Source organism: Salmo salar, chromosome ssa03 (assembly GCF_905237065.1).
Source record: "Salmo salar chromosome ssa03, Ssal_v3.1, whole genome shotgun sequence".
Lineage (NCBI taxonomy): Eukaryota > Metazoa > Chordata > Actinopteri > Salmoniformes > Salmonidae > Salmo > Salmo salar.
Window position 1 is genome coordinate 66742936 of NC_059444.1, and position 26313 is coordinate 66769248.

A 26313-nucleotide genomic window follows, 5' to 3' on the forward strand; every position below is an offset into this window, starting at 1 on the left:
TATTTGATTCAAAAGTTGTGAATCAATACCTTAGGATCACTTCAGGTTTTCCAACAGACACCCTTATATTCTACTCTTTCTGGGGCTGTAGGATAGGCTTTAATATCTGATATTTACTTTTCAGGTGCAGCGCTATGCACTCAGTTTACGTGACCTTTACCAAAGTGTCAAAGGCAAACTGGATGCATTGGAATGCACATGGCCAGTTGAAATAAATACCAGTTGTAATTAAGTGTTCATAGAGGTGCTTTATTGGGCTTGTTCAACCTGTAGGCCAGTCTCATTGTTTCCATTTCCACATTTTCTTTCACTTCTGCCACTTGACAACTCATCGACCATGAAGAGAACAGGAGGAAGAACAGGATGGAGGTACAGATGACAGTGACAGAGTACATTGACACCTGAAATGCTGAGGGCCAGCAAGAGAAAATGTTAGTGTCAGTTTCATTCCACTCATACAGTAGCTGTGGGGTAAGTTGAGACACTTTGGGTATGGTTTCTTAGTAACAAGGGTATCATTTGACCGAAGATTTCATGGAGAAACCACATTGGAAGAGAGGTAATCAAGTTAGGTCCAAAAAAGTCAAATTAATTTGATGTTTCATGATGCTTGTATCTAAACCAAAATAGATAATTTTAAAGATTGTTCTATACATCAGTTGGAGTCTATAATCTTCAATGTGGTCCTAAAACCTAGCATGAAGTGCATCCTTATTGCTGTGTGGATTAATATAGTAAAAATGTTTGCCTTGGAGTAAGTTGTGCCAACGGCAAGTGAGCAAATTTAAGAGTTCTTCCCAGGCAAAATGCAAAGCATTATCGCTGGTATATGTTAAAAATTGTTAAAAATGTGTTAGGTGTTAAGCCTGTGTTGAAATATGCTTCAATTGATTAAAAGACAATCAATTGTGTTTGGGGAAAAATAGACATGATTTTTAAAAGATGGTGGTAATATTTAAATCAGTACAGAAATGTGTAGGTGGCTCAACTACTAGGGGTCAAGCTATGTTTTAAAAACTAACCCTTAAATTAATTCTGATTATTTCCTGGGATACACAACATCCTGAAATAAGTAGATATGTTAGAAAGAATACATTTCCCTTGACAGAGTGATGTTGAATGTAAAAAAAAAAAAAAAAAAAAAGGCTCAACTTACCCCACTCTCCCCTATTTGGAATGTGCTTACCTATATTCAGATGATCACTATGATTCTGTTCCTGTCCAGAACTGTTCTGACCCAACAGCACAGGACCAAATGAGACTAACTGGGAGACTCGATCTGACCCAGACTCCCTCCTCTCCCTCTCACCATCAGGTGCTGGATGGAGGAGGATGAGACAGCATGACTATTGGATGAAATAACCCAATTCAGTGTTGGGGTGAATGTAAAACATAGGGACCTGAAACACTCACAGGTGATGGAGCAGTGTTGTTTACACTCTTCCTCATCTGTGAAGATTTCCACCCAGCAGTAAAAGTATACCTGAGAGACAAGATTCAGTAATCAGTGTTTTTCCCAACCCTGGTCCTCCAGTACCCCAACAGTACACATTTCCGTTGTAGTCCTGGACAAACACACCTCATTCAACTCATTGAGGGCTTGATGATTAGTTGAATCAGGTGTGCTTGTCAGGACTACAATGAAAATTTGTACTGTTGGGTCATCGATGACCAGGGTTGGGAAACTGCAGCAGATGGAGGAGCAAGAAATCTTTGTTTTGACAATTTATACTGAACAAAAATGTAAACATAACATGCTGCATGCAATTAACGATTTTACTGAATTACAGTTCATATGAGGAAATCAGTCAATTAGGCCCTAATCTATGGATTTCATATGATTGGGCAGGGGCGCAGCCACAGGTGGGCCTGGGAGGACATAGGCCCAACCAATTGAGAGCCAGGCCCAGCCAATCAGAATGTTTTCCCCCACAGAAGAGCTTTATTACAGACAGAAATACTCAATTTCATCAGCTGTCCGGGTGGCTGGTCTCAGATGATCCCGCAGGTGAAGAAGCCGGATGTGGAGGTCCTGGGCTGGCGTAGTTACATGTGGTCTGCGGTTGTGTGAACTGACAAATTCTCTAAAACAACCGAGGTGTCTTATGGTGGAGAAATTAACATTAAATTCTCTGGCAACAACTGTGGTGGACCTTCCTGCAGTCAGAATGTCAATTGCACGCTCTCTCAAAACCTGAGATATCTGTGACATTGTGTTGTGTGACAAAACTGCACATTTTAGAGTGGCCTTCTGTTGTCCCCAGAACAAGGTGCACCTGTGTAATGATCATGCTGTTTAATCAGTTTCTTGATATGGCACACCTTTGGATTATCTTGGCAAAGGAGAAATGCTCACTAACGGGGGATGTAAACACATTTGTGCACAACATTTGAGAGAAATATGCTTTTTGTGTGTATGGAAGAGTTCTGTGATCTTTTATTTCAGCTCATGAAACATGGGACCAACACTTTACATGTTGCATTTATATTTTTGTTCAGTATATATTAGCAAAATGTTCAGATTCTTCAGATAACTAGGATAGACCTTACCTCCTCCACACTGGGATTGCCCATCTCAGGGTCCAAGAAGGAAAAGTTCTTGACATCAAACCTCCTGACCTGGGAGTGAGAAGTTGTCTTCCCCTGACTGTCCACTGGGACGGAACTCCTCATGCTGTCCAGAGGGTTAGGACAGCTGTCAGGTAGAAGGAAGGGAGTGAGACTACTAAACCAATATTGACAGTCTTCATATTCACAGTGATTAATCTTGAGTCAGTATAGGAAAACTTTTGTCTCCCTCTCTCTCACCCATCATAGAGTAGTGTCCATACGGAGTGTCTGGAGGCAGGGTAGGCAAAGCAGTCCCGCACACGCAGGGAGAGACTGGGGTCAGGGGAGGGTGGAGTGATTGACACCTCCACATACACAGCCTTACGCAGATAGAGGGTCAGGGGCAGCTGGTCCTCAGGAAGGAAAGAGGTAAAGGACTCATCTGGAAAAAAAGAAAAGGGCCAGGATGATGGAGGTCTACCAGTGTAACAGTGTGTGAAGTGACAACTCTTGATGCCATATACTTGCAGTGTTTGGATTTGGCATCCCTTGCTTGGTCTGTGGAAACCATATTGTTTTACTACAGTACCTGTGGCTATTTTCATCTGTACTCGGACAGTCCCCAGTGCAGTCACAGGTGGAGGGTTAGTTGGGTTTAAGGACCACAGATCAGTGTGGAGGAGAGCTGAGCCCTCATATTGACACTGGACCTGCAGACTACAAACCAAGTCTAATTCAAAACATTTACTCCATAGTAGTTTCAAGCAATTAGGTTCTGGCTAAAGCCACGATATGGTAAAGTGGTCCAAATTGTAGTGCACTGTCCAGAGGCAGGAAGAGAAATAAGCAGCTACCTGAAGGGAGAATGTTTGCCTGTAATCTTTGGATGCAGTTCCTCAACCTCCACCTCATAGCTTACAACATCCCCATTCACCTGTAAATATAAGAGGGGGAACAAGGTATTTCTGCATACCTAAGAGTATTCAACACTACAAGAAAAAGCAGCATTATTCTACTACCAGAGGCATTCAGGACAGAAGTATACTACTGTAGAATAGGGCAGAAGGCAAACTAGACCTACTGACTCACCATCATCTTTGTGCCACACTCCCTCACCCCGATTTTAAAGACAGCTGTATCTGCAGAGGTAGCTACAGGAGAGCACTCTGGCTGACCCTTGACGGCAAGGTTGTTGGGGTTGAGTGGGGGGTCAGTGTCTGTCGCCTTCACAGAGAACACAAAATGGCCATCCAGAGAACAGGCTGAGAGCAAGAGGAGGAGACAGAAACAAGGAGTTATTCTTGACATTTAAGCTCTGATATCACTATGCGCCAATCTCACCAAGACAGTCACTATCCCTCAGCTGATACTTTCTTTCAGAAGCATGTTCTCCATTGTACAAAATATACCCAAAACGAATTCCATTACTGTTCATTCTGTAATAGCAAGTTGAGTCATGATCATCATAGCAGCATCCCAGTTTGAGACAGCCATCATTGGAGACATCCTGGGGACCACAGTCCACACGCAATGCTCTATGGATGCTGCATTTTCCAGATCGTGCTGAAGGAAAGTAAATTGGAAGAATGACTTTTACAGAGGTGGTACTAAATGGCACTGCAATCACTATGTGTGATAAATCATCTAAAATTCACTCCCTATGAAATTATATGAACTCACAGGTGCGTCCAATGATGGGTTTCTGGGCCATCTTCTTGAGTAGGGGACAGCTAATATTGACCCGGTACCATTGATCCCCTGCATCCAGCTGGACTCTCAAAGATACAACCACTGTCACCCTAAAGATAAAACAAAGTGGTTTGATATGGCAATCAGTAGGTTTACACACAGACCAAGACCTCTCAATGCAATGAACATCAAAAATACATTACCATACCTCAACCTGTGTGTAGCAACTGTCATATCGACTCTGGAAAGAAAGAGCACCATTCTTCTCTCCCCTTCTCACTCCACAATGTTCTTTGGCTTTTGGCACAGGCACACTGACTCCATACCTGTCTGGGGAAAATTAGATCAACCAGCATACCATACATTCTAATTAAACAAACAAAATCTGCAGATATAGAGGGCTAAAATATAATGGCTATTTACCTTTCACGCGCAGGTTGTGAAGAACCGCTTGACCGAAAACTGCGCGTATTCGTCGGGCGGTGCAGGTGACTTGAGGCAGGGCATCTTGTGCTCTAGTTTGAGCGGTTTTCTGCTGCACGAGAGTTGAAAGGCATCGGTAATATGGCGCAAAGAATGTAAAAATTACACAAATCATAAGTAGCATTGTTAGGCTACAGGTTATGCTGTGTTTAAATTAGTTGAATGATTCACAATTGAACAATATAATTGTGACAAAAGCAATATTTTGCGCGGTATTTGTGTAGTGAAGAAACGTGTCTTGCAAGACCAGTAATTGGAGTGATGAGGCAGGACATTGCATCAGGCTTTGTTAGCCTACCGGTGATTAAATCAATTATCTCAGTCACTATGTTGGCCTGCTGTATGTGATACATCGGTGACTGAATGAATGATAACATTTCATTTTATGAATACAATTTATTTATTATTAAGGGATCCTTCCAACTTTTACCCAATTGTTTTATTTAATAGCCTACTGTGGGGAAAAGTTTGACTATATTGTGGACTTTCATTATAATTCTATGTTGAGTCCAAATAAAATGAGGACATATCACCCTTGATTAAAAGGTCAAAGTAAAGTGAAGGTAATGTATGGCACATTTTCACTGTACATACAATACTACGCAATTCATTTTCACCTCAGGGTCAGTAAATGCAATTATTACATAACAACCTCAATCCCCTTCTCTTCTTTCACAGTCGCCATGCTCATTTCTCAGTCCCCATGGCAATGCTTGTACCGATTGCTTGTACCCCCCCATTCTATGTTATGAGGCTTTTTAACATGAGCACTTATATTCATTGATGATGTGCTGCTTTTAATGTCAGTGTGTCCTTTGTTGTGTTTTATTGTGTATTTATTGGTGGTGTTATGTATTGACTGGTTCAATCAAATGTGCCCTTTTGGGGATTAATAAAGAACTATCTTATCTTATTACATAGCCAGGCCCATCTTTTTGCTACATATTGGAAGCCACAAAATGAAATAGAACGTTGTATCTTTATGCTGTAAACACTGTGTTTAGTAGGCCTACTGTCACTGTGGCCACGCATGGCATTGTCCCCCCTGTAATGCAGACACAGAACAGGATGCAAATAGCTATATAGGACAACATTTGGAAGTCTACTTTTTGCATGTAGCAATTTGAGGAAGATCATAGAGCAAGATTACTTGTAAATTCATTTGCTCTACATAATTGCAGCTAAATTAAAAGTTGTCCCACTGAGATGAGACAGGCCTCATGTCAGTTAAAAGTGGAATGGACATGATATACACATAGTTAAACTAAGTGATGAGAAAATATATTCAATTTTTTTTTTTTCCTGTATTCCATCCTTTTTTCGGACCATACATAAGTCATGACTCATGAGTCATAAACTGATTACACAATTGGCCTACTAACTTTTCCATTACATGTGATGGTTGTACAAGCAGAATTATATAATCCAATTTGGAATATATAGCCACCCATTAGATGTTCTAGTATTGGACTACGACTGAGGCAAACTCGAAGCACATTCTATAAAAACATAACATAATGGATGATGTTTAAACAATAATCAATCATATATGAAAAGTATTTACTCTCCTTGGGCCTACTCAGCTCTCTTCACAACCACAATGCTGTATTATTTCATCCAAACCAATCTCAAATATCCCACCTAACCTCAACACACTAGAATTTATATGACAATCTCAATTCAAAGGCTTGTTGACAATATGGGAAACAATGTCGGCAAACAGAACATTGCAGTCACAGCACATGAAACAGCTGATCCTGTGACGTAACACTTTCAGGGTTTTGGGGCATTCCTCTCATTTCCAGTGTGTAGCTGTACCTGACGAAGAGTACTAGAGTATTAGACTATCTGAACATGGCTTTGAATCGAAATCATTCTCAAAACGGAGGAGTTTTGATTAACAACGGCGAGAGGTTAGTGAATCATTTATCGCCACGAAGCTCACTATCTAAAGGTAGCTTAGTTAGCTAACTCGCAAGTTAACGTTAGCTGTTACGGTAATGTTAGCTAGCTAGCTTCTGTACCTAGTGTTAATTAAATCTAGCCAATGTCAGTTAGCTACTTGGGTTGCTTTTGTTTTATTCAGCAAGCGTTATTTTGTTGTGATAACGTCGTTAACTAGTTTAATTATTTTTAGCTAGCTAACTGTTAGCTAGCTACCAGTCAGCAACGTCATTGTTGTTGGCCTTGCTGGCAGGAAATGCTATCAAAGTACTAAGTCAGTCAGTCATCATTACGCATTTGAAACGTATTAAAGCTAACGTTAGGTAGATACATTTTCTTACTTTAGTCAAACTAGGTATAAGAGTAAGCTAGCTAAATAAGTTTGTTTTCCAGGGAGGTAGACTGACAGCAAAGTCAACAAAGAGAGAGCCCGCCCGCCCCAACTACAACCTGAGTCTAAAGTAAACGTTGTGACAGAGTTTTAGGAAGTTGTTAAAGTAACAGGAACTTAGGAAATATACGAATAAAGAACTTTTCATAATAGTTAGATTTGGCACATTCTGGAAGTGTCAGATTTAACCAACCAACCAGTATGTGAAATGCCAATAGTAAGCCTATGTGAAATGATGTAGACCATACAGAATCCCACTATGTCCCTTGACACTCGGTTCTGCTAGGATTCTACGACAGTATTTGTCCTATGGTGGACCTGTCATACATACTATACCTATTGATCTGTAAATTCACTACACATGCCTAAACTGACCATGTATCCTCCATTAGTGTGTTGAGGGAATGCAAGAATGTGGAGCTGTCCTTCAGTGATGTCACCAGCAAGACAGACCTGCTGAGGGGGTCCAAGAAAGGGACTGTTTACCTCACTCCATACAGGGTATGTTTATTATCTGACCATGCTGGTCCTGTGTGCCTGTTGGAAGACAATCCTTTTTATTCTATGAGGTTTAATAGCGGTTGGCATCCAATAAATGTTGCATTACCGTCACCTACTAGACTGGAGTATAACTCCCTTATACTTTGCTTAAAAAAAATCTATACAAAAGAATCTACAAATACCCTACCATCTAACCCTTCACTCACTAATAACCAAATGCATCTCTGCAGCTGCCACCACAACCCCAATTTTCTATGACTTACGTTCCATCCCTGCAGTACAGTTGATGACTATTGCTATAAATGCAAAAAATACAATCTTACTGAAACATAGCACTTTTTGGCCTATCCCTCTGTACTGGTACAGTTCTACTACTCAAGCCACTCCTCTCAGGATCCCTCCCCCTTGACCCATCTTCCTCTACTTTCTTCAGTGCCTCCGCATATGACAACTTCTGCACTACTCTAACCCAGGAAACCTCAACCTGCCTCTCTAGCACGGGACATTTCTGATCTCCAGCCTCATGGGCACCCCGACAATTAACACATACCACTACTTTCCCCAATGCTACACATTCCTTTGTCTCATGCCCTTCTGCACACTTCACACACCTAGGAACCTCCCTCCTACACACTGCTGCCCGTAAGCTTGACACCTGTAACAATGTAATGTATTCGGCACAAAAGCTTTTACGGGCTAACTTCTATATCCTAACATCACTTTGTTGGGAAAAGACTCAACATCAAAACTCAAAAAGGGGACTTCCCGAGTGGTGCAGTCTACGGCACTGCGTCGCAGTGCTAGAGGCATCACTACAGACCTGGGTTCAATCGCAGGTTGTGTCGCAGCCGGCCGCGACCCAGAGACCCATGAGGTGGCGCACAATTGGCCTAGAGTCATGAGGGTTTGGCCAGCTGGAAAGTCCTTGTCCCATCGCGCTCTAGTGACTCCTTGTGGCGGGCTGGGCGCCTGCAAGCTGACTTCGGTGCCAGCTGGACGGTGTTTCCTCCGACACATTGGTTCGGCTGGCTTCCGGGTTAAGTGAACAGTGTGTCTAGAAGCAGTGGCTTGGCAGCGTCGTGTTTCAGAGGATGCATGGCTCTCGACCTTCGCCTCTCCTGAGTCCGTAGGGTAGTTGCAGCGATGGGACAAGACTTTGACTACCGATTGGATATCGCGAAAAGGGGGTAAAAAACTAACTACAAATAAAAACTCACAAGGACATACGACTCTTCTGTTTCACCACTCACGCCATCCTGTCTGCAGTATCACAAACTGGAAGACTACCATTGCTCTGTTTGTCCTCGTTTCAGTTGGTGTTTGTGTCCAGTAATGCCAAGGACAGCCTGGGGTCTGTGATGTTCCCGTACTACCTGATGAAGGGCTGCAGCATTGAGCAGCCAGTCTTCGCCGCCAATTACATCAGGGGCACAGTGTCTGCTGAGGCTGGGGGTAGGCAGCAGTTTGTTGTCCTCCCGTAGCATTCAACACCATCATGAGGAAATAACTGTAGAGCATGCAAAGTGTTTATGGCCTCCAGTCCCAGGTATGACCTGATGTGTCCTAGGAATACATGCAGAAGTGAATCAATGATGCAAGGGTGATTTGCCAAGGCCAGATATTTTCCAAGGCTGACATCAGTCTGTAAACCACAATCTCGTTTTACTTTACAATGTCTATGTGTCAAAGTTTTTAGCAGCAGTAGTAGTTTTTAGCAGAAGTAGTAGAAATTGAAGTGTGACATCTCCTCCAAAGCACTGATTATAATTCAATATCGGACGTGCAATTTAATGCAAAGACAAGTACACAGTGCTCATCAATGTTTTGACACTACTTTCTTTGGTTTCAGGAGGCTGGGAAGGCCAGGCTAGCTTCAAGATGTCTTTTTCCAGTGGGGGAGCCATCGAGTTAGGTCAACACCTCTTCAAACTGGCAACAAATGGTAAGTAATTTCATGACTGCCATGTTTGTCAGTACAGAGCCTATTTGTCATTCAACATACAGTATCTGCTTTACTCAGTTTATATCGTACAATTAAATAATTCATTAAACATGTACATCACTAAAGAATTTCCTAGTAATGCAGTCAAAGTTTATATTTGTTATACATGTTACTCTTTTAGTCCAGTCTGTATTTTAGGATTAACCCTCAACTTTGTTTTAGCATCTCGTGCCCCTCCTGCTCAAAACGGAGGTGCCTCCTTTGGCTATCCCTCTCCTGGAGTAATGAATGGCTACGGCCCACCACCTGTTCCTCAGAACTACCCGTATGAATCCCCACCCCAGCAGAATGGTTTCTACCAGGCTCCCCCAGGCAACATGGGCTATCCCTACCCTATGGCAGCCGCAGGTTTGTTATTAAAGAACTTTATCATCACTATAAAACTGTTTGTATGTTATGCAGGTTTGGGTCATAATAATTGAGAATCAAATGCTGTGATGCTAGCAGATTGAAGTTTACATTAGAGATTGCCTAGCACTTAAATACAGAAATATTTTGGATAATACCTCCATTGTTATGAGTGTATGAATTTTATTGATTGGTGTCAATATTTATAACTACTTCAAGTAAAGATGTGTCCCCAAGGCTGTTATGAGTATTTTGGGTATTCTCTCTTGTGTTGCAGGAATGTACCCATCTGCCCCTGCCTACATGGCCCCACCTCCCCCGTATCCTGGGCCCCCCCAAAACTGGGCAGCTCCCCCTGCAGGTTTGTCTCCCTGTCTCTCTCTGTATGTCTGCATCGCTGCATCTGTCTGATCCCATCAGTCTGCCTCAATATGAAGCACATGGCACTGAGAAAGGAGTGCTGATGTCGTAACCGGTACACATCATATTAAAAAGGAGAAACAAACAAAATACCTTTCACCCCTAGTCTCCCTTAGCCCATGAAACAACCCAGGTGGCCTGAACTCAGTACGCCTCATTTACATGTCAGTTGTGTGTCTATTTGTGGGTTTTGGAGAATTGAAATAGAGTTGGAAGTGTGCATCATTCTGTCCGGAAGATGTCTTGTCATGAGTATCCTGCTGCAATATACTGTGCTAAGTGTGCTCCATTGTCTCTCCTACTCTACAGTTACAGTAGCATGTGCTTCTGTATCAGTTACTGTACATATGCATTATTCTCCCCTCATTTATCTGTCTCTCCCTGATCCTCAGGTAATGCCAAGGCAGCAGAGGCAGCAGGCAGCGCCTATTTCAACCCCAACAACCCCCACAATGTCTACATGCCCATGGTAAGGGACCTGTTATTCTCTCCATGTCCATTCAGTGCATGCAATTTATGCTGTGTTTATGTTTTTAGTTCAGTATTTTTAAGATATTCTGTCACTGTTTATTCCCACATAGGAACAGCCTCCTCCCTATGCACCTTCTGCCCCTCCTGCTCCTTACCCAGGCTATCCAGAGAAGAAGAACAACTAAAGCTCAATAACCATCATCCACTAATAAATGCAACAGCAAATTATTAAGGGGATGATAATTATTAGACTGGAAAGGAAAGTATAAAGTACTACATTGACAAAAAGGCAAGATTATTTTCTGGCAATTCACACAAGTAATTTTGAGGCACAACAATGTTGGGACATTTTCAAATGATGAATGGTTCCTTTTAATCATGAGTAAAGCTTTATTTCACCCCCTCCCACTCAGTTTATTTTATTTTGTCAATTGCCAAGTAAATGGTTATTCACGTAACAGATAAGTATTCAATCTTTTCAGTTATCATGGTCGGCTCTCTCTCCTTCAGTCTGTTAGAATGTGGAACTGTCCTGTACTTAGGAAAGGGTATCTAACTGCCCTGTTGAGTTGAAGTACATGTAATGGGCAGTATGAGGAATGTATAGGCATTAAATATTTACAGCATTTTTTAAATCCAGAGGTTTATTACCAAAATACATTTTATAACAATTTTCGATTAAAATGATGATGCTTATTAACAAAACGACAATTTCTATTCCTACTAGTATTGTAAAGTATTTTTACATTCACGTTCACAGTAAGTGTTTCCATTGGTGCGTGGTTGGTGCGTGGTTTAAGTTTGTTCCAGAGAGCCTTGAATGAAAGCTGAAGTTCCCAGTGCTCTCAATGTACACCATACCTTTCTAGATTATTTCTGGGTTTTTTTGAAGGAAGGAAGTGCATGTTGTTTGAATATAGCAATTGGATGGAGTACTGACATGTACCGTTACGTGGGTGAGATTATTGGTAATGTGAAATGTTCCTAGATCTCACAAATAACTTGTTGAGCCTAGAGATGATAACTGGTCACATGAATAACCCATGCCCTAGTCGAACCCTGTATATTCTATTGATGAATGCAAAGCCCGGCTGAAACCAAAACCCTACTCTCTGTGCAATTACACAAGTGTGGGGTTACTAGGCCATGTATTTATTTAGCCTCTAGCCCGCTACACAGTGCTTTCTTGCAGTTGTGATGAATTAACCTGTGAAAACCACTCATTTATTCCTGATTAAACTGGGTTGTAGTGACTAACAGACCATATAATTGCTATTTTCTCAGAGTGCATAGAGAGGACATGTTGTACTAGTTTTAGGTTATAGGTTTGGTTGGTTTTAATTATCTGCTTAAATGTATCAAATGTCTGTGAAATATCTTGTTTGTAAACCCTATTCCTTCTTTTGAGTTCTTCATATTGATTCAAAATCTAATAATAAATAAATGTTTATGTAAAACCTATTCAAAACAGTGGTGTACCAGTATTTTAAGCATTCTTTTGTTTGTATAGAACTAAAAAAAGAAAACGTCAGTATTGCACAAAAAACGTATTAGTAATATCTTCAATAACATTATGATATGAAACGCTATCAAATCCTGACGATATCGTCACTCCATATTTTCACAGAAAATCACACACTATACAGAGGTATTTCAAAATACAGTTTCAAGAATCATAATAAGTAACATTACAATTCAAAGACTCCAAATACAAGCACACCAAAACATTCACTACACACAACTGCTGTCTTAAAGTTTTCATGTCATCATCACAGAAGGATTAGACATCTCAAATGATAACACTTAAGGAATGACTAATACATTTCTCCTTCATATCCTCCCCACCAACTAATTCATACTAAAGAAAACATTTGACTATCACTATTCTATGGCTCAATTCCTAGTTTATTTCCAATTCCCTCCCTTGGGAAAAGGAATTGTGCTTTTTAAAACGTAAGTATTCAATAAGTAATTAAATTAACTGTCATTTTGTTTTTATGGTGTGTGAAGTCAAGCATAATTTAATTAGACTGCTGAATAGTGATATGTGTACAGCCTGATTTCTTCCAAGCACTACGAAGCATGTTTTAAGGGGAGTGTCAACCCCTGGGTGTACAAAATAAGAACTTGAGTTAATGATGTACCACCTATAACACACAGCAGTACTTTATGGTTAGTGGCTCCTAACCCTAGGCCACTTAATATCCAGTTACTGATAATGGTACCGTACTATTGCACTACTTTGGACCAGTAACTATGTAGCCCGCTGCCCATCCCTCCCCTTTATGACCTTTCAATAGTCTAATACTCTTCTTTGCATCACCTCTCCTTCATTTGCACTGATTTGAAAACAAATCCCCTGTTGCCATATTATTTTCACATATCCTATTTTTTGGGGATGAAGATCAAGTGATCAGTGAAGATGGAGAGGAAGTGACTATAGGTTATTATTAAGAGTCGGTCTTAATGCTTCCCTTATGGCTCCTCCTGTAGGAACCACACCTCGTTGCGTCGGCCGTAGGGTTTCATTGGCGGGTCGTAGGTGCAGCAGAAGTACTGTTTCCGCTGAAAGGGGGCAGTCTCACCAAGAGTTTTGGTTAGGCGAGAGGCCTCTGCACGGTACTCAGTCTCCCCTGCGAAGCCTCCAAACTGCCTGTGAAAAGAAAGGGTAGGTGGATAGGAAAGGAGAGATAAAGAGGATATGTGATCAAATAATTTATGAATATTAAATACATTTTTTATTGTAAAGAATTAAAGAACAAAGTGAGGTGAAGACTGCATGGAGACACCCACAGTGAGTAGACAGTCATGCCGGGTCGATCCTCGATTCTGATGGCACTGTCGATGGGCACAGGGGGACTGACTTGGTAGTTGGTGGGAATCCTGAGGCTAACCACCAAACGGCGTGACATCACACCATCGTCCCTGGGATATACTGTGATGATAACCGGTGCTGTCGTCCCCATTGCCTCCCCTTGGAAAACAAAGATACAGAGGACAGATAGAGGGGATAGCAGACAACTTATTGCAACAGTCTTATTATGTGTGCATCGAGTTCATTGCATCCTCTTAGACCCAGTTTCAAACTGACCTCTAGCATCAAACAGAGTAGACACTTCTTCAGTCACCCTTGAAGATCTGAAAGTTCTGAATAGGTGCCAGTAACATGGTAATAACACTATCGAACCCTCTGGTAGACTAGAAAGAGTTTTCACCATATTACTTGCTTACATCAATGCAATACTTTCAAATATGCACATTACATCGGTGGCTCAATTCAATCCGTAGCGCTTAAGACCTGCGCTACAGCGGTTAGTTAGAAATTTAAAGGCAATGTTTCCACATTCATGGTAAACGCTGCATATGTTGGCTCAATCGGAAATTCCCTTCAAATTTCAATTGCGCTATAGCGCTGAACTTCAACAATATGAATTGAGTCGAGCCCCTAGATCTTTCTGAGCTTAGGGCTCATTAAAGATGTGTCCACATATGAAGTCCACTGACTGACAGGACAGGCCCTGCTCTCTGATTGGCTCACCTTGGTCGTTGCTTCCCCCAATGTACACGAGCAGCTTCCTCACTAGCTCCCCCGTCACCTGGTCAAAGGTCCGCCCCTCTGAGCTCACTGAGGCATACTTTGCACCATCATACCTCCGCACCTCGTAGCTGACCCCCTCCTGGGGAAGAGAGCGGGAGGCCAAACGTGATTCACCAATGACACACATGTTGACAAACTGTTCAGAGGGAAGGAAGCCACACAGTACTTGGGGGTTAGAGGGGGGTGGGGCTGGGGGTGCTGTGATTGGCGATATGCAATGGGCCGAATCTGTGCTCACTGATGCTGGTGAAACACTTGGAGTGGAAACAAACAGAGGACAGCCAAATGCCCCCAGAAAAGGATCGAGATCCAAAATATTACGCTGATTTGAATCCAGTTCTTTCCTGCTCTGCTCTCAGGGCCCCGCAGTGGTTAATGAAGCCTAAAGAGAATAATGGGACAGAGATGCCTTTTCTTACATAAGACCAAACCATAGGCGCTGCACACACACACACACGGCAGAGTGGGGTTAATGCGGTGTGTACACACACTCACTGACTTGCTGCCTGTTCTTATACATGTTATGATGTACTTGTCCTAAGAGGAAGGCTTATGCTGAGAAATATCAACCATTAAATGACAGAGGAACGTTACGTTTCACAATAATCACTCATTCCATAACCAGTCTTGAGTAAATCTGTTCCACTGAAAGGGACCTCAATGAAGGCCACATTTTTGAAAGCGCCAAATGTTTTATTCAGATCCATTCCACTAAGTTATCCCTTGCTTTAAATCACTCCCACTGAATACGAATGCCTGCTACATGACTAGACATATAATGCAATGTAAATACTACATTATGCACTGAAAACACTATTTACAAGTAGGACTGGATGACAACATAATGATGTTTGTTTCCAACATTAGGGTTGTTTTCCTAAAGAAGTTAAATCTGTTTTGTGTTTTGTTTCCTTGCCACGACACTAACGAGTATCGCGATACTGGTATCGTCTTGGCCCTAGCAACAATATTGATATGGTATTCATTGTATTGATTGATACAGGGATTGAACTGTGTTGCTGAATAGCTAGAAGGTTTATTTTAGCAGAATTGTCTAGACACTAAAAATTGACTCCAGCTGGTCTAATTGGGATGTCGAGAACTCGTTCATAGTCTCGTTCATAGTCTCGTTCATAGTGCTTCTGACTGGTGTTTGGTGTTCATATTGATGAAGGCGTTGTGGCTGCAACCCATCCTTGAGACTGTGGAATAAATGTAAATGTAAGCTCATAGGAAATAACTACAGTCGATGGATGGGATGACAGTAATGCCATATCTTTAACATGTTTTCTTACTTCACTGCAATTATGCTATGATGTGTCACTGGTGTCAACTGGCCCATTCCCATTGTGTTGTTCCACATTTTTTGTTATTTTGGCTCTGTACTCCAGCACATTGGATTTGAAATGATACACTGACTATGAGGTTAAAGTGCAGATTGTCCGCTTGAGGGTATTTTCATCCATTGTTGGATGCATTTGCTGTTTGTTTTGGTTGTGTTTTAGATTATTTAGTGCCCAATAGAAATTAATGGTAAATAATGTACAATAAAAAATATCCAAAAGTGCTGTAGTACAGAGCCAAAATAACAACAAAATTCACTGCCCCAATCCTTTGGAGCCCACGGTATATGTCACTGTGACCAACGTTAACAATACATGTAGGTGACATGTTCCAACAGCAATAATTGAACACTTTGTTCCTGAGTTCAGTCTAAAGGTGCAATTAGCGTGTGTGCCTAGCTGGAATCCTGCAACCTTCATATATAATTACTCTGTGTCTCAGCTGGGTAGACGTGGGCCATAATTATTGTAGATGTGCTAATATTAGCAATTCATTTCATATTCAACCCGCTCTCTTTCTTTTTCTAACTTTTAAACAAATGGTTTTATTTGGTTTGAATGTCACCACACAATGTCATGTGAAGTTTGTAAACCTCTCACACAGAGAAGTTAACATTTCAGTCTTACATGACAACGATGGCCTCTATAACCATTCAGTTGGCTTGGAGTATGAGCCTGTCTTGAGTATTAAGAAATAGACAATGTGCTGTCATTATATAATAAGCATATTGTGCTGTCAACTTGTCCATCTAATCAAATGTCTTGTCATTACTAAACAATGCATGGTGCCAAGTAAGATCATTTCAGACGAATTAAAACATTGCATAATATCAATACCGTGAAGAAGAAAAGAACATGAAAATAAACAGAATAGTACCTGCCTCTGTTTTGGTAAAAAGCTAAGGGAGAAATGTAACCACTCTCAAATTCATTGACAGAGAAAGGACGCAAGGGCTGACCATCCATGATGACATAATTATAGCTTTAACCATGTTTTGAGGCTATACAGTGTTTGTTTACATTTATGTTGTTTACAAACATTGGTGTGATGGGGTACGACAGTTGAACTAAGCTCATGAGGCCTTTATGTTATATTCTTCAATAATCAATGGGTACATATCATTCATTTATAAGTCCAAAAATGTATGTAACTACTAAGGATTCTAACTTTAAAGCCATCTCCTTCCATTTGTAAGCCCTGAAATATGACAGGGCCCACCAAGCTGTGTGTGTGTGTGTCTGAGCATGTGCAGACAGTTCATCTGTATTCAATGTCAGTTTTAATTAAGAGTGTATGATGTCAGACTCAAATTCCTCTGATCGTCCCGTGTGAGATTTCAGTGTGATCATTTAGGCTCTAGTGAAGTTCACAGATTTAGCACTGACTGATTTCAAAACTGCCAATAGCCTGTCTATCGCCTATTTAATGGCCACTCGTGCCTATTGATACAAATACTCTCTTTTTCCTATTCCTCATACAGCCGTTTTGGTCATCTGGTTCCATGTTATAGATTGAAGAAGTTCCAGATTCATGATCAGTCTCTTTGTCAGGCCAATGTCTGTAGATGTGTCTGTCAGTGTCACTTGATTCCACGCTCTCTCAGTCAATTGATCTAGCAGTCGTCTTTGCTTCCATCTGTCTGGCTTTGTCTCGTCTCAAATGTAGTATTTAATGAAGAACTCTGTCAGGGTGCACAAGTAAATACTATGGAAGCTCACACATTACTAGTTTCACCAAACCCTTTCCCTCCCAACTAACCAACCTCATATTATCTGTCACTATCTGTCAGTCTCTCAGAGAATACAACCTTGCTTTCAATGACCTCAGTTTTATTTTTATTTAACTAGGCAAGTCAGTTAAGAACAAATTCTTATATTATGTCAAACTCTTAATGAGGTATGGTCAATGTAGCAGTATACACAGTGGTGCCACTACTGAGGTCATAGGGAACACACACACACAGAGATCTGCCCCCACCCTCTACTGCTAGCTCACAGGTGCCAGGAGGTAAGGTGTAATTAACAATGGTTTCAAAAGGTCAAACACTTTAAAGGTATTGGCATTACAGAATCGTTAAAAGGCATAATTCATAGGCCTACTGACAATCCAAAAAGATTTTTCTTGAAATCATGGTAGACTGGGGCCAATAGGCTAGTTTCACTGCAACCAAAGTAACAAATTAAAAATGTCTTATAATAAAACAATATTTGCGAGATACTGAAGAGATCTGTCTGTAATGACCAGGCAGTTGTTTTATGCACCAAACAACACGGAGGTGTACAGTGGAGCGCGCGATCATGTGAAGCAATGCTTGACTGACAGACACACACACTAAAGTTGAAACTGACAGGTCAAGGTGTATCCTACCTTGGTCTCGCTGCTGAGCAATTTGTAGTCCGTTTCTTCGGTGTTCCCGAAAATGGTATTCTTTATCATTCCAAACATCGCGCTCTGGCCAGGTCACCACTCTGCTGCGCGCGTTGTCCCTTTATGCTATGTTATGTTGCCGCCTGTGTTTCTGTAGCTTTTGCTTCCTTTGTGAAATAACTTGTTCTTATTTCACAATCTAACCTACCTTCTTATTTTTGTTCTCCTTTTAAAATCACATAAGGAGATTCACTTAAAATATGTTGTGCACTCCTTCCCTTGATCCTCGGCCTTATTGGACAAATCAAATCAGAACCTATATCTATTCACGTATTTATCTAATGTTGTTACCTAGTAGTGCAACTAGGTTGAAATAGTGAATCTTGCTCCTAGCTCACTAGACGAGTTGACGATTTACAGCCACTGAGCCACACGAATATAAACAACTGTCTCCGCCCTCCCTTCCCCGCCTCTCTTGGTTTTTCCACTTAATATCTAGCCTACTTTTAATTTACTTAAATTATTCCCACCGATTCTAATGCACATTATTGCAGGCGGTAACATGATCTAGTTTATTTAATTTGTATTTACATCTCCACTGCGTAAGGTTATACTCGCATTAAACATACACTGAATACTTAATGCAGCGGTGTAGCCTACTGTATGCAGTAATACAGAATGGTGATTGAAATGAGAACATTTCATTCGCTTTCACATACCACCTCAAAACAGACATAACATAATGTTGCACAAGCGTGTCACTGCTCTCTCTCTCCAGCTGTGTGTCAAAATAATTTAATGTCTTGGTATGCATGGAGGAGTGGGGTGTAGAGACACGTGTTATTTTGCGACTTTATAACAATATAATTTGACGCTATCTGTTGGTGTGCCACTCTGCATTACATTTTCACTGCATGCGTGTGGACGGTGGGTGCTGCCGCGCATGTGCAAGCATATTTCTTGTCCCTATGTGTCACAGCGTTCTGCGTAGCTCTAGGGTCAATCTATTTAAACCCACACAGAAGACAATGTTAGTCACCGAGTAACAAATGGAATGGGGAGTGTTACACAGCAACACAGATTTAACTATGAAAGGGGGATGAATAGAAGATAATTAATATTCCAATAGGTGCTCTGTTAATGAAGAGGCTTTCTTTTTGAACGATAGTCCAGGATGAAAACATAGCAAAGGACAAAGAACGAAAAAAAAAACTATTCCCAGAATCTGGCAAAAGACTGCAGATAAAAATGTAGTGGAGGAGTTGGTAGAAATGCCAGTTGCCATAGACACAATAATGAAACATATTAATATGCCAGTACAAAGCAATACAACTCCTGCTGTTTTCCATTATGCTGGCAATAATCTTCTTATAAAACGCCTACATAAGAGACAAAATAAAGTATATTGTTATATTTCTCTTATGTATGTTGCATGCCCTAGCATTATCTAAGACCTTTCCTTTATTTCACTGTTGGCTGGTCTTCACACTGTTTAAACCACTGGCCAAAAGGTAGTGAAGAGTTCACATCCATCTGACACAACATACCCTCTTTGTAATGCTTCATCTTTTAATTAAACAGGAATTTTAATTGCCTGATATCCTTAAAAATATTAACATGACTAAATTAGTTCTCAGTTTTATCTGCCGAGTATGAGTGCTTTACCTGAACATCATACATTGCTCCAAGTAAACCTTACTGAATTGAGGTCAAAAGGGATATCATTACTTAATTCTGTATGTTAGATTGAATTGGTTGTTTTATGAATTGGTTGTTTTATTAGTAGATTATTAACAGCCACTAGCAGCATATGGATTGCAAGAAAAGTGAGATGTCATGGTGCCCTGATAAGTGATTAATACTTTAATTGGCAATTTGTCCCATTATTTACAAATATTTTAATTACAGACATTGTCTCAAGACAGACATAAAGTGAGTGGTAGGGAGAGCTGGGAATCTCATTTCTAATAGCTTTGATCCTCCCTTGTATAATCACAAGTCACAGTCCTTGTTCGTCGCAGCCTTCATCTCTTCCTGTTTTGTAAAAGAGCAAAATAGCATTAGGTCCAGCGTGATGATTACAACCCTCTGGTGTCGTATGAGAGTCTTCTCCCTTCCCTTCTTTCACTTCTCCCAGCCCTTCCCTCCAGGCTGGGTGGGCAGCCTGAGCCCCACAATTCCTGCCATCTCCTCTGTGTCACGCTGCCCTTTCCCATGGTAGATGTCGTAGAGAGCCATGTGTTGCCGGGTGGAGGTGAGCAGACAGAGGTAGCTGTGCGAAGTATGGAGGGCCTCCTCCTGAGCACGACAATATCTCTCACCAGTGATCTAAAAAATAAAAAGTGGGCAGAATTAAGATAAAAAGCCCTTATAAGGCATGCATAACAATGACACTAACAGAGGACTAACGTTGCCATCTTGAATGTGAATTTATGCAGCAATTACTTGCAAATAGATATGATACATTTACTAAATAAATATAAAGTGCCTAGTGAAAGCAAACACCCACTTGTCTTCACATTTTGCTGCCTTCAAATAAAATCTTAAAAAAAAAAGGGATTAAATTAGATTTTTCCCCCTACAGATCTGCACAACCTACAGTACTGCACAGTTTCAAAGTGAAAGAAAGTTATAACATTTTTCCAAATTAATAAACAAATACAAGATGTCTTGATTGTGTGTCTTCACACCCCAGAGTTAATACTTGGTGGAAGCATCTTTGGCAACCATTACAGCTGTGAATAACTTTCATTATGATTCTACCAACTTTGCACAGCTCTTAAAAACTTATTTGGGATCGGTGTCCCTTCCATGGGACGGTTGCGCTAACGTAGGCTAATGCGATTAGCATGAGGTTGTAAGTAACAAGAACATTTCCCAGGACATAGACATATGATATTGGCAGAAAGCTTAAATTCTTGTTAATCTAACTGCACGGTCCAATTTACAGTAGCTATTACAGTGAAAGAATACCATGCTATTGTTTGAGTGAACAATTTTGAACATCAAAAAGTTAACAAAACTAGGCACATTTGGGCAGTCTTGATACAAAAGTTTGAACAGAAATGCAATGGTTCATTGGATCAGTCTAAACTTTGCACACTCTGCCATCTAGTGGCAACAATCAAAATTGCACCTGGGCTAGAACAGTACATTATGTTCTATCTCTTGCATTTCAAAGATGGTACAAAAAAAATACAAAAGAACAGTTGGTTTTTTCTTTGTATTATTTTCTACCAGATCTATTGGTGTTATAGTCTCCTACATTTCCACAAACTTCAAAGTGTTTCCTTTAAAATGGTACCAAGAATATGCATATCCTTGCTTCAGGGACTGAGCTACAGGCAGTTAGATTTGGGAATGTAATTTTAGGGGTGGATCCTTAAGAGGTTTTAAGGCAAAATACTGTATATCCATAGTTTTTCAAATCAAATCTTCTCATGCTCAGTACATTTGTTTGTGAATCATTGGACAGCAATATTTAATATCTTCCAAAATATACACACACACACACACACATACATACATACACTTTTTTAAATGTAAATAAAAAGACAGACTGGTCCAATCAACCACTTTTGAAAGCCATTCTGGTGTGTCTTTTGCATTAAAATATTTGTCCCACTGAAAAATAAAACCCTATCCCAGGGTTAGGTTTTCAGAAGACTAAGGTGGGTTTTTCTGTAGCTTTTTATCTGGGCTGTGCTCCTTTCATATTTATTTTGATCCTAGCAAACTTCCCAGTCCCTGCCGGTGACAAGCATACCCATAACATGATGCTGTTGTGCGTTCCTAAATGCTGTTGTGCGCCGTTATTTCCCTGTTTGTGGCCTGCATGTTAGCTTGCACAATTCCTACCATTCTCCTTCAACATGCTATTTTTTGCCCACAGGACTGCCGCTGACTGGATGTTTTTTGTTTGTTGCTCCATTCTCGGTAAACCCTAGACACTGTCATTTATTTATTTTACTAGGCAAGTCAGTTAAGAACAAATTTGTATTTACAATGACGGCCTACCAAAAGGCCTCCTGCGGGGACGGAGGCCTGGGATTAAAAAAATAAATACAATATAAATATAGGACAAACCACACATCACAACAAGAGAGACAACACTACATAGAGAGACCTAAGACAACATAACAGCAAAACATGACTACACAGCATGGTAGAAACACAACAACACGGTAGCAGCACAAAAACATGGTACAAACATTATTGGGCAACAGCACAAAGGTCAAGAAGGTAGAGAACAATATATCATACAAAGCAGCCACAACTGTCAGTAAGAGTGTCCATGATTGAGTCTTTGAATAAAGAGATGGAGATAAAACTGTCAAGTTTGAGTGTTTGTTGCAGCTCGTTCCAGTCGCTAGCTGCAGCGAACTGAAAAGAGGAGCGACCCAGGGATGAGTGTGCTTTGGGGACCTTTAACAGAATGTGACTGGCAGAACGGGTGTTGTATGTGGAGGATGAGGGCTGCAGTAGATATCTCAGATAGGGGGAGTGAGGCCTAAGAGGGTTTTATAAATAAGCATCAACCAGTGGGTCTTGCGACAGGTATACAGAGATGACCAGTTTACAGAGGAGTATATAGTGCAGTGATGTGTCCTATAAAAGGAGCATTGGTGGCAAATCTGATGTTCTTTACCATTCGGCCATCTAGCCACTCATGCGTGAAAAGCCTAGGAGGTGGTCGTTTCTGAGATACTGGAACCGGTGCGCCTGGCACCGACGATTATACCACGCTCAAAGTCGCATAGTTCACTCGTTTTGCCCATTCTAACGTTCAATCAAACATTAAACTGAATACCTCGGTGCCCGTCTGCCTGCTTTATATAGCAACCCATGGCCACGTGCCTCACTGTCTCTAGGAGCTAACCATTTTTGTGAACGGGGTGGTGTACCTAATAAAACTAGCAACTGAGTATGTAACCTGAAGAGTTGGGAAAAGTTGGTAGAATCTTATTCCAAATGATTCACTGCTGCCCAAGGTGATTCCACCAAGTATTAACTCAGGGGTTGGAGACTTGTCCAACTTGTATTTTTTTCTTGATTAGAAAAATGTACTAACATTCTTTCAGGGTTGAATTTTAAGGCAGTAAAATGTGAAAAAAGTTCAAGTTGTAGACTTTCTAAAGGAAAGGGGATACCTAGTCAGTTGCACAAATGAACGCATTCAACCGAAATGTGTCTCCCGCATTTAACCCAACCACTGAATCAGAGAGGTGCGGGAGGCTGCCTTAATCGATGTCATTGGCGCCCGGGGAGCAGATGTTGGACACTGTATATTTAAGTATTCAAAACATACGACTATATGATAAGAGTCTAGAATCAACAGGATCCTGAACAGCTTCTACCGCCAAGCCATAAGACTGCTAAACAACTAATCAAATGGCTACCCGGACTACCTGCATTGACCCTTTTTTTCACCAACCCTCTTGCACTGACTATGCACACACTGGACTCTACCCACCACTAACACTGACATCCCAACACACACAGACGCCACACACAGACTTTCATACTCACCACATAGCTGATGCTACTGTCTATTACCCACCCTTTTGCTTAGTCACTTTACCCCTACCTATATGTACAGCTACCTCAATTACCTCATACTCCTGCACATCACTCACTGGTACTACTCCCTGTATATAGCCATGTCATTTTTATTTGTCATTTACTGTGTATTTATTCCTCCTGTCACTATTTCACTTTCACTCTGGATTGTTGGAAAAGGACCCGTTCACAAAGCATGAGACAAATACAATTTTGGAGGGGGGAAAAAATGGCTAACTTGATTACGTTGTATACTACATCACATCTACTAACTAAAGAGGATGTAGTCGGTGGGGTCAGGATGAATATATAGCCTACTGCATGAAGAGAGGATCGTGTCCCATCTCATTGTTGGGCTATGGCCTATAATTTAGCCAAGTATTCTTGGCCAATGTTTGAATGAAGCCTACATTTGTTAAGTTTGAATGATTGGTTAACACATTTGCCAAGAAGAAAGGAATGCTATGATTAGATTGATATAGCTATATCAACCTTTTTTTTATTACCAGGCCCACATTCGCAACAAAATCCAGCAACCCCCCCAACATCAGACCATAATCATTTACACTCACAATATGTCAATGCCTGTCAAACAGATATTCAATTAGGGATGCACGATATCTCGGTGAACATAACGGAATCAGACGATATTAGCTAAAAATGCTAGCTTTAGCTTGGTACCTAGCTAGCACCAATACAACCAGCCTGAAAATAATGACCTGTAGAAACTGCAGTCATTTTCATTATTCTTGGCAATGATTTAGGAATCCTTGTTAGTAAGTATTAGCTAGTTTGCCACTTGTTCACCTATTGAAATTGAACTTGAGTTCATGAAAATAAATAGCTAGCCAGCTACTTAACCCTGTTGCCCAAAGCTAACGTTATAAGCAGCCAGCTAGCTTCATCTACCAAGTGAGGCTCGACCGGACCGGGATATGTGTTGTGAAGCTAGCCACAATAAGTCCCTATGGGACTCCCAATCACGGCCGGATGTGATACAGCCTGGATTCAAACCAGGGACTGTAGTGACGCCTCTTGCACTGAGATGCAGTGCCTTTGACCGCTGCGTCCATGTGTTAACTATTTAACTGTACTGGAATGCTTAAAAGGCAGCAAAAAGTGTAATTATCGGTTATCAGTATCGTTTTCTTTTGGCAAGGAAAATATTGGATATCGGCCAAAAATGTCATCTCGGTGCATCACTAAATTAAATGTGAAATATTTTGGCCTGCTGTTATTTTCAATGTGTTACCTAGTTGTTATCCTGCCTTTTCAGGGACCCCCAAAGCTCTCTGAGGCGTCTGCTGTTGAGAATCACTGTATAATTCTGCACTGCTGCAGCAAATGAACATTGACAATGGTTATTTATTATTATCATCATCATCATCATGCCGATAGTCCTGCAATTTCTAGGCCTAATAATTGTGCATTGGAGGAAAAGTAGTACTAATGTTAACGTTAGACGCAGGCTCGTGACGGTCACCTTGGCTTGGTTAGCCAGCTACTAGTAACGTTAGGGTCAATGATACTAACCATTGGATAACGTTAGCTTATCACTGTAATTTAGAAAATTAGTCCCATAACAAAGCCACCAATGCGGCCCATTCTTGAAGATAGCCATCCTGGAACGGGTTAAATTGTGGCTGGGGTCGCTAACACATTTTTAACCACGGCAATCAAGCTACATTAGCTTACGTTACCATGGTGGATAGATGTCGTGGTTTCATTAACGTTGTAGCTAGTTAATAACCTCATTTACTCATCAAAATGACTTACCTGGTTTTTACGGAATTGATCTAAAACATAATTGTATGCCAAAGACTGTTTGTATTCCGGTCCTTTAATCGCTCGTATCTCCCTCAGGATCCCCCGGCAAAGGCGGAGAGGTGAAGACAGCGACGCCATGTTGGACTGGCTTGTTTGGGTGCGCACCAATTATACATAAATCATTCGCGCACACCTACTATTAGGAGCACAAATAATGACATCACTTTCGTATAGTAATAATTAAAACCTTAAAAATAAAAGCCCACATTTCAAACCATTGCAATGTCGATATCTCATTCAAAAGATATTACACTCAGTGGACAGTTTATTAGGTACATCCATCTAGTACCGGGTCGGACCCCCCTTTGCCTTCAGAACATCCGGAATTCTTTGTGGGCATGGATTTAAGGTGTCAAATCAAATGTATTTGTCAAATGCGCTGAATACAACAGATGTAGACCTTAACGTGAAATGCTTACTTAGAAGCCCTTTACCAACAATGCAGAGTTTCAAAAAAGTAAATAGGAAAATGTGTTAAATAAATTAAAGGAAAAATAGTAACACAATAAAATAGAAATAACGAGGCTATATATGAGGGTTACAATGTGCAGGGGTACGGGTTAGTCGAGGTAATTTAGGTCATATGTACATGTAGGTAGGGTTAAAGTTACTATGCATAGATAATAAACAGAGAGTAGCAGCAGCGTATGTGAAGGAATGTGAATGTGTGTGTGTGGCGTCAATATACATGAGTGTATGTGTTTTGTGTGTGTGTTGGATTGTCAGTGTAGTATGTGTGAGTGTGTGATTAGAGTCCTGTGAGTGTACATCGAGCATGTGCAATAGAGTAAGTGCAAAAAAATATGAATAAATAATAAA

At 40.8% G+C, this 26313-nt stretch overlaps 4 protein-coding genes across 5 annotated transcripts; 1 reads left to right on the forward strand and 3 right to left on the reverse strand.

Moving 5' to 3' along the window:
* Window positions 1–236: 236 nt before the first annotated feature.
* On the reverse strand, window positions 237–5010 carry LOC106607123 (zona pellucida sperm-binding protein 4). The gene is made up of 12 exons (XM_014203737.2): window positions 4663–5010; window positions 4448–4569; window positions 4231–4349; window positions 3979–4113; window positions 3640–3812; window positions 3405–3484; window positions 3140–3267; window positions 2809–2992; window positions 2551–2695; window positions 1414–1483; window positions 1187–1318; window positions 237–409 (listed from the first exon to the last, which is right to left on the reverse strand). Exons 2-12 carry the CDS (start codon window positions 4498–4500, stop codon window positions 237–239), a joined length of 1392 nt encoding a protein of 463 aa, XP_014059212.1. The 5' UTR covers window positions 4501–4569; window positions 4663–5010.
* A 1523-nt stretch (window positions 5011–6533) lies between these two features.
* LOC100196220 (WW domain binding protein 2) lies at window positions 6534–11205 on the forward strand. Its single transcript, NM_001141249.1, has 8 exons — window positions 6534–6635; window positions 7450–7558; window positions 8872–9010; window positions 9408–9500; window positions 9723–9908; window positions 10186–10269; window positions 10721–10797; window positions 10910–11205. Exons 1-8 carry the CDS (start codon window positions 6577–6579, stop codon window positions 10982–10984), a joined length of 822 nt encoding a protein of 273 aa, NP_001134721.1. The 5' UTR covers window positions 6534–6576; the 3' UTR covers window positions 10985–11205.
* A 1142-nt stretch (window positions 11206–12347) lies between these two features.
* Window positions 12348–19895, reverse strand: LOC106601210 (heme-binding protein 1). Of its 2 annotated transcripts, none has more exons than XM_045715158.1 (4): window positions 18109–19895; window positions 14338–14533; window positions 13593–13773; window positions 12348–13452 (listed from the first exon to the last, which is right to left on the reverse strand). In XM_045715158.1, exons 1-4 carry the CDS (start codon window positions 18184–18186, stop codon window positions 13275–13277), a joined length of 633 nt encoding a protein of 210 aa, XP_045571114.1. In that variant the 5' UTR covers window positions 18187–19895; the 3' UTR covers window positions 12348–13274. The 2 variants fall into 2 exon arrangements, with proteins under 2 accessions (XP_045571114.1, XP_014048706.1); XM_014193231.2 differs by having other exon boundaries at window positions 14338–14476; window positions 18109–19892.
* Window positions 19896–19956: 61 nt separating this feature from the next.
* On the reverse strand, window positions 19957–25746 carry LOC106601211 (protein FMC1 homolog). Its single transcript, XM_014193232.2, has 2 exons — window positions 25444–25746; window positions 19957–20436 (listed from the first exon to the last, which is right to left on the reverse strand). Exons 1-2 carry the CDS (start codon window positions 25570–25572, stop codon window positions 20233–20235), a joined length of 333 nt encoding a protein of 110 aa, XP_014048707.1. The 5' UTR covers window positions 25573–25746; the 3' UTR covers window positions 19957–20232.
* Window positions 25747–26313: the final 567 nt, after the last annotated feature.